The 8620-nt window shown below is 40.4% G+C and overlaps 1 protein-coding gene across 1 annotated transcript; it reads right to left on the bottom strand.

The window, feature by feature from the left end:
• Nucleotides 1-327: 327 nt before the first annotated feature.
• On the bottom strand, nucleotides 328-7361 carry yipf4 (Yip1 domain family, member 4). The gene is made up of 6 exons (XM_008306818.1): nucleotides 7132-7361; nucleotides 5384-5537; nucleotides 3865-4036; nucleotides 1778-1855; nucleotides 1545-1658; nucleotides 328-1143 (listed from the first exon to the last, which is right to left on the bottom strand). The coding sequence occupies exons 1-6, from the start codon at nucleotides 7187-7189 to the stop codon at nucleotides 1006-1008; spliced, it is 714 nt and encodes a 237-aa protein (XP_008305040.1). The 5' UTR covers nucleotides 7190-7361; the 3' UTR covers nucleotides 328-1005.
• Nucleotides 7362-8620: the final 1259 nt, after the last annotated feature.

The raw sequence follows: 8620 nt of genomic DNA, 5'->3' as shown, positions 1-8620 counted from the left end.
AAAAGTACAGTCTTTGGTTGACAAAGACCCAGATTTGAGGCCTCTAACATCAGTATAATTTGATGCGGTGAGTATGGCAAGACGAGGCTCCACTTTTTTTGCTATTACAGATGTACATACCAAAACAGTGATGTGGACTCATTCGTACAGGTCTATATACTGTCATATTTCTGCAAAGTCTTTATCAACACTATCTAATCCTAACCCTACATTAACACATTTGTGGGTGAATCCAGTGTGTTAATATGCAGTACTGTCTAACAGATTGGTCTGACGAGTTGTGTTTGCTGTATGTAACACAGTGAGCAGTCAGGAAACACCAGTTGATTAAGTGACAAATTACTCTATTAATTTACTGGAAGTATTGATCAAATGATTATATTCCCGTGTTATAAAGCTGACAAACAGGAATTAGGGGTGGGAGAACAAGGCACCACATTTAGTAGACAATGGTTTATATCACTAATGGCCCCATTCAACCTGCTTCTGCTGCACAACTCCATAAATTAAGAAAACAAGTCTGTAAAAACTGAAAAGCATAAATGGACATTTCTCATAGTACATTACAGTGCATAACAAGGAACATTACTGTGTTGTGGTGCTGTCTCTTCTCTCAAATTCCCTCTTCAGCGTGAACATATATACACAAATATTTGGCACCACATCCTTCAATGTTAATAAGACTTCAGAATTCATGACATTAATATCCAATCCTGCACCTACTTCCAGCTTCAGGAACTACAACTAATGCAGGGCTAAAGGGACTGTATTGCGCTGGTGAACGAGAAGTCTGCATACTGAAGTTTAAGCTGTAAAAGCATATGCATTTTATTGACCAAAGACATGAGGGACAAAACTATATACATTGATATATATTCCCAACATCCCCACATCCTAAAAAAGAAATAAACACCTTTTTAAAAAAATCCTGGATTCGTAGTTTGATTTTTTTCTCCCCCCATGCTCCACAGTCCTTGAAAAGGTCCACAGTTCCAATTTATTCAGTCAAACACCAGTATATAGTGACAGGAAGTAGATATACAAAAGGAAAATGGGATATATGAGAAGGGGCTTCTTTGTTTTAAATTCATCTCCGACGAGCAGTGAAGCGGCGCTGTATGCAGCCCAGAACACTCCGAACAGCTGAAAGATGAGAAAAAACGAATGAGCATTACATTCATTCACTAGAAACCGCATGAACTATGATTATAATCACACAGAAGAAGGTTATTGCATTTATAAAAACTACACTGGGAATTTTTTTTCAACACATTAACAATTTGCTTTTCCTCCCAAAGACAGGAACCACTGGTCCTACAAAGGGCTGCAACTAACAATATAAAACATCGATTAATCTGCTGATTAGAATGTCATTATTAGCTCTTGTCCGCTCTTGATAGAAATTTAAGCTCAGTGGCTGGACAATTCTTGTCATATTTTACTTTTCCAAAAATGTTGTGTTCTGACTTGATATTTATTTCATGCTTACCCCCCAAAAATAGCAAAACAAAACAAAAAAGAAAACTGGGTAGTCATCAACTTACTTTGATTAGTGTTGAAACTACCTCGAACCCTCCAATCACTAAGAGCAGAGGCGCTATGACGATGAGAGGAAGAAGGGAATATCCAATCACTCCAAGAACCTGGCCATACGAAACCTGCTCAAAAGAACAACAGCAGTCGGGAAGAAAAAGTGTCTTTAGCTGGACATGTCAGAGCCCATTTACAGAGTATTTGAAGTGGCTGCAGGGGCTGACGGTGTGTGAGGTGCACATACCTCACCACCAAGAACACGAGCCAGCAGGAATATAGTTAGCGACCCAAATATCCAGATGGTGATGATCCAAGACACAACCTGTGAATGGACAGCACAGTTTAGTGTGAAGATTGAAAAGTGGGAGGGGTTAACAAAAACACCAAAGTAAGCGCAGCACATGACATTAACATTCATAAAAAAGTAGTTATTTGTGTATTTCTACTTCATTTTACTTTTAAATCAGTCGTAAATGTTACACCTGAGCTCCATGCCAAGCTAAGAATATTATCAGAGTGGCTGCCATGGTTCAGATAAGCATTACTTCAGCTTACTTAAAAAATTAAAATACAGTTGTTACTGCTTTAATTGATCACCGACCTAAAAAGAAAATTTCAGTTTATGTTAAGCTGGTTTATTCCCCATTAGTATAGCTAATGTGGGTACTGCTAGTTTTGCACATTTGTTTTCAGTCTTATTTAAGACACAGAAATTAGCTGCTTTGAACAATCTCAAGCATATTCATTTGCTCACACCAGTTGGTTTACATGCAAGAGATGCACTTTCCCCAAAGCAATGGAGGCAAAAAGGCAACAGGACAGAAATGTGTGGTGTTCCCCCGCTCATTGCTCTGCTACTGACTGAGGAGGAAAACTATTGCTGCACAGAGTGGGACCTGTTGATGGCAGACTGGGTAAATATCTACATGTGTCCATGGATGAGAGGAGCAACCCAATCTTTAACTTTGATAAACACAGTCGTCCTGGAGACGGTGTTCATCTCTCCAAAATGAACTGGTGAAGCAAGAACAAGCAGATACAGAAAAAAAAACAATGATACTGTTCCAGGCAGCTAATTTCTAGCCTTCAATCAAGGCAAAGAGTGCTAAGTTAGCATGACACTTACACCCAAGATGGAAATATTAAATGGAAATACATCAGGTTGAAATAAACTGGAATTCTCCTTTAAGGAACCACCTGATGAGCATGATCCACATCAAACATGAACAATCAATGCACAGTGTTGTTCAGGCAGAGTGCAACAACAAATTGACTTTTTGCTGTAACATACTGTAAAGAGACTGCCAACATCTTTTGAGTTGCCTAGCAACATAGAAATTTGTCTGTGCACTACACTATGCGCAAAAACTGCCCAGCTCGCTTCATGACGTGTGTGTTTGTAGCCTGCAGACACTGTAGAGTTTGTATTATTTACACAGCTTTGTGTTGTCTGCTTTTGTAAAGTTTGATTGTGGTGGTAATTCTATGCACCGTAGTCTTAGAATAGTTGATTTATGTAACTTAATATCACTACACAGAATCTATGGACACCTGCTGTGGAGGTTTTGTCCTCTTTTCAAGTGCATTCTATTAAAATTACACTGAGAAAGAGAGATATACATTTATTAACAATAATCAATCCTATGTACAGGCTGCAAAGTGTTGTCTATAGACATATAGACCAACTAAAGTCTAGTTAGTCATATTGACTAAAGACATATGTTGTCAGTTTGGACATAAAGGTTTGGTGTGGTTCTAACCCTGGAACAGCAGTGTGATGATATACTACACGCTATCTGACATATTTATAACCTTTCTGAAATGCAACACTCACTCACTTACCTTATACTTTGAGATTTACATTCTTACTTTTACAAGTTGCAAGTGCAAAAACAAATTAGGGGCAAATGTAACAAAATGTGTATTTTTTTAAGGCTCTGCTTTTATTTCCACTGTTCACCACAAGATTTTGTGATAACCTCCTTAAATAAAATTTAGGCTACCACTCACGAAGCAGTATTACTGGAAATGCAAGTTTCAGGTCCCATTAGGAGTGTGCAGTAGTGCTGTCTGTTGTAGATGACAACAACAACAACAACAACAACAAAACATTCCAGAGCTGCATATTTGTACTAAGGACAACAAACACTGAAACAAGAGGAACCGAGTTCACTTGCTGGACAAAACACCGTGATGTTGTGTGTGCAGTGGAGCATACTGATGTTTGACATGTCAGATGCTGTTTTAGGCCTTTGATGGACTCATTATACACCCACATATTCAGTCTAGGAAGTGTAGATGACCCAGTAGTGTTTATTGTATCCTGCTCACCCTAAACTGTCCATAGATGGAGATCATGGAGAAGAGCAGCACCACGGTCAGAGGGCCCCAGAAGTCTGGGTTGTCTCTGACCACCTGCCGATTGTAACCCAGCGATGGCATTGGCATCAGCACACATCGAATCTTGTAATAGATGTCCTTCAGGTCAATGTCCAGCTCATCCCTGCTCACACAGAAAAATCAACATTATAATAACTTTTCCACTGCAGGAACTTCCTCCAGGGACAAAGAACCATTGGAGGAACACCATATTAACCCCGACCAAGTCCCTAATTGGGGGTAGCAGTAGCAAAGGACCTTTAAGCAGTGGAGTGCTGAACCTTTCTGATTGGTCCAGTAGTATTGTGTTTCAGGCACCACTGTTAAAAATCTGCAGTTTGTTTTTGTTAGCAGGGAATTCATGTGTTCCATGTGAGCGTGTTCATATAGACGGAAATCTTCTCATCCACCCAAGTACTCAAGGTCCACGCAGGCTCCTCTGCTGACTTCCAAGGGCAGCCCAGAACAATCGCACTGACTGTCTGCATTTCATAATTCATCATAAACAGAGCTTTAATTGAAGTAGTTGCTGCAGGACTTGGGAAGTATTACTATTTATACTACCATGCTTTCTGTCAGCGCTGCCTGAATACAGTTGGATGTTCTGAATTCTTTTACTGTGTATGGCACACCTTAGGAATAACCACACTAGTGCAACAGCCCAATCTGCAACTAGCTGCTATATACTATAAAAGGCAAAGTCACAGCCAGCCTTTCAGAAACTTCCACTTGAGCTTTGCATGTATACTGTGTTCAACATAAGGGACTGTAGACTGACTAGAGCTGCACGCACACACACAGTTCACTTTGAAAGTCTACAGTGATGAGCACACAGGGACGTGGACACCCTCAATAGACCTTTACAGAAGCATGTGACAGATGGACTGAGGAAGAATAAGTAGCTGCCAATTCATTTTTTGACGAGTGAATTTCATGTGATTTGAAGGTTAAGCTGCCTTGAATAGAAACTAATCCCAACATAGAAACAGCTGATTCTTGTAAGCTATGGAGCCTAATAAAAAAACGAAAATTCATTTTCTAGTTAATCTGACTGATAAATTCTGCAGCATATTAGCAGTGTGTGAATGTATCTAAAGGCAGGGATCATGGATGTGGGTTTACTGGTATTCATTTTTGTGGTTAAAATAAGGCATAAAATGAAAGGTTTAAAGGTTTTTCAAATCTGTTTTATGTTTTGTTGTCCAGTTTGACAACTTCATACCCTTTCCTAGTAATTTTGCAACTCTCTGCCTCGTAGGGCAGCATTAGCAGTCATCTATCCCATTGATTGTACAGCTTTCCCTCAGCCACTGCAGTTTCACTTATAACAAACAACAAGATGCAGATTTTCCTGTTTGTCTTGTTATGCTTAAGCCATCTCAGCAACATCAGACAGCAGCCATCATTAATATCTAAAAAAAAACCCAACAAAGATCGAATTAAAGCTTAAGAAAAGACATGATGCACTCACAGAAGCGGTTTGCTCTCTTCACTGTCCTCCTCCTCCACCTCCAGCAGCCAGCCGTAGCCTCGTTGCCTCAGGAAGGTGGTGGCATACGGGTCTTTACCGCTGTCACTGCCCATGTTGAGTTTAACGTCTGGGGTGCTGATTGTGCCGCTGAGCTCTGTGGAGGAGATTCAGTTCAATTCAGTTCACAACATATGCCATCTCATAGCACTGCGCGGTAACGACATCACAAATTTTAAACAAAGAACAGAGACCCAAAGAATCCAAAGGTGAATATAGATTAAATGAAAGTTTACCTGTTTTAATTCAATTATTTTTTCTACCCCACAATATTCTAATTTGTTGAGATACACTATTTCAGTCCTTGACAAAATAAAAACTTAATTTCTTTAGGAAGACATTCCTGCCAGCTACTGTTACTGTGTCCAACAAGTTTCCTCTGACTCTGGAGAGCAGGTGCCTCTCACAGCGAAACCCTCCACATCTTTTACATTAGTGGTTCACAAACTGAATCTTTCCAATCCAGTACAATATACAGTCGTGCTGAACAACTTGGTAAAAAATATCTAATTTTAATTTGAACATTCACTGCGTATTAAACTTTAATGTGATGGGGCATTAACACATGAAACTGTCACACAAAGAGGAAGACATGAAAGTTTAAAAACCATTAACACAACAGTTTCAACTCTGGGACAGACATGTTGCATGACATATTTCCTAAACTGCAGCTTTTATGGCTTGCTAACTACATTACTTCAAATTGCATTTTAAAATGATTTTCTCAGCCCTAATACACAGTTACAAACCATGCTGTACCTTATTGTGCAGATTTCAATGAGTGACTACTTGACTTACACTGATGTACAACATCATGAAGTATATTATCATCAGTGTGCAGTATACATTGAGTATGTGTTAAAATGAATGTTACAGCGCTCATATAGAACTGTCAGTGTTAGAGCTCTGAGTCTATTCAGGCTTTCAAAAATATTCAATTTGTATTGAACTTAGTGAGTTTTAGTTGTTGTGCTGGCCTTTCAATTGTTCTTGTTTCTCCACTACCACATTTATGTTTGTGAGGTAGGTGTTACACTCCAATCCCCCCTATATTACCATACTACCACATTTATATACTACATATATTACCATACTACCACATTTATATACTACATATATTACTATACTACCACATTTATATACTACATATATTACCATACCACCACTGTCTATCTCTTCTAACAAACAGCTCCATCTGCATACTGACATCGTTCACAGCCTCCACTCACCATCTGTGTGAGGAGATGCTGGAAAGTCTGAGTGACCAATGTAAACAAAAGTCTATGTTGGCTTTTGTTCAGGTTAGCTAAATATTTTTGGCTTCGGGGCAGCCATAAAACACTTGACCGCTGCTTTAATTTCTTATTTTCACGGTCTGTTAACATGGACAGTAAACAACATTTGTAAACGCCCACAGTTTACTTGTGGTATTTGTTCGTTCCGTTCTGCTCCAGCCACGTATTAGTACGAAAGTTACTTAGCAAAGCTAATCGACAGCACGCGCATTTATTAATGTACAGCAGCTATTTTAAAATACACGTAGTTAGTCCAAACATAGTTATTATTTGTCATGTTGAAGGTTTTGACACCTGGGCTAACAAGCTATTTTATGACAGCTAAAATTACGAACGTAAACAGGTGACGTGCTCTTTTACGGCCTGCTAGCTGTAGCTCTGCTAGCGTTAGCCTACCTTCAGCCTCTGTCGAGGAGACGAATGTGAAATCTCCGTTGGTGGGAGAGAACTGCATGTTTCGTTTTGTTACTGCCACACACGTCAGGTCCAGAGAAATGACATTTAAATAATCGGCCAATGAAATAAACCGGAGCTCGGTAATAAGGCTGTCATTGATCACAGCTCATCTGTGAAGTTAGACTATCGCATTTTGTTTTCGTCTGTCACTGCTGCAGTGGAAACAAGCAGGAAGTGCAGAGGAAGCTGGGAAATCAGACACGTCTTATGATGCGTTCAGGGCCTGTCATGATACTGGGACATCCATCCATCCACTGAGGAGTGGAAAGATGTTGTCTTTAAATACTTATTTGTCTGGTCAATATTGGATATATTGCTTTTAATGAGGTCCAAAACTTGTTATGTTTCCCAGGTTGAGCCCGAAGAGTTATTTTTTAAAAATCAATTTAAAGATTGAGGATCCATCCATCCACCCATTATCTGTACACCGCTTAATCCTCATTAGGCTGGAGTCTATCCCAGCTGACTCAGGGCGAAGGCAGGAGACACCCTGGACAGGTCACCAGTCTATCACAGGGCTACACTTAAGAGACAGACAACCAAGCACACTCACATTCACACCTACGGACAATTTAGAATCACCAATTAACCCCAGCATGTTTTTGGACTGTGGGAGGAAGCTGGAGAACCTGGAGAGAACCCATGGGGAGAACATGCAAACTCCACAGAGAAAGATCCCGGGACCCAAAAATGGCCATTTTTGAGCGAAAACGGCCCGGCATGCACGCCGTTTTTCCAACATGCCGGATATCCTGTTGGGTTTGCAGAAACATACTCTTGGACTTTTTTGTGCATCACGAGTTGCTACATATGTGTACCGAATTTCGTAGCTCCAAGTGAAACGTAGCCCTGATGGAGCTCTGTTGAAATATTGTAGGGGGCGCAGTTGAGCCATGTTGCATTTTAGAGGTTGGAGCTGTGTACGTTTTTTGTTTGACCTGACCAGCTCTATATGCCATATGCGGTGATGGACGGGTCCTCGCACTTCCACATGTGTCGGATGTGGCGCGCGTCAGGGTTGTGGCAGAAATGCACTCCGGGCAAAGTGACAATCACCTAACCGTAACCTTTTACTTAAAACACGGCAAATGCTGTTAAGTGTCACAGTTGTGCAGAATGCTGTCGTTCTGACTCCATTCACGCCTGAGTCCTCATTCTGTCTCCTCAGTAGTGCAGGAGCAAGCTGCAGTCAGCCAGCATCACAGGAGTGGGCTGAATGGTTCAGAGGGCCGCCACAGACATGCTGCTTGATGAAGACTCACAATTTTTGGTATGAGTCATTATTAATGTCTAAAGGCTCATCTCATTCCATTTGAGGTGAATACGATCAACCTGCTAGTGATAGCACATAAAAGTATTAAACATGTTCTTTCCTATTGCCAGCAGGTGGCGCTATGACTGAATGGATCTTGGCATATGGGTTTCATCA

The sequence above is a fragment of the Stegastes partitus genome, unplaced genomic scaffold (genome assembly GCF_000690725.1).
Source record: "Stegastes partitus isolate 25-593 unplaced genomic scaffold, Stegastes_partitus-1.0.2 Scaffold47, whole genome shotgun sequence".
Taxonomy (NCBI): Eukaryota; Metazoa; Chordata; class Actinopteri; family Pomacentridae; genus Stegastes; species Stegastes partitus.
Note: the sequence above shows the minus strand (reverse complement) of the source record. Positions and strands in the feature narration are given on the sequence as shown.

What these genes read in the sequence shown, in the direction of transcription:
- yipf4 (XM_008306818.1), bottom strand. Translation starts at nt 7,189, where the DNA reads ATGCAGTTCTCTCCCACCAACGGAGATTTCACATTCGTCTCCTCGACA. An exon ending in GAAGAGAGCAAACCGCTTCT is followed by an intron (nt 4,037 to 5,383) that starts GTGAGTGCATCA and finishes CTGTGTGAGCAG; the next exon opens with GGATGAGCTGGACATTGACC. An exon ending in CTCGTGTTCTTGGTGGTGAG is followed by an intron (nt 1,659 to 1,777) that starts GTATGTGCACCT and finishes TCTTTTGAGCAG; the next exon opens with GTTTCGTATGGCCAGGTTCT.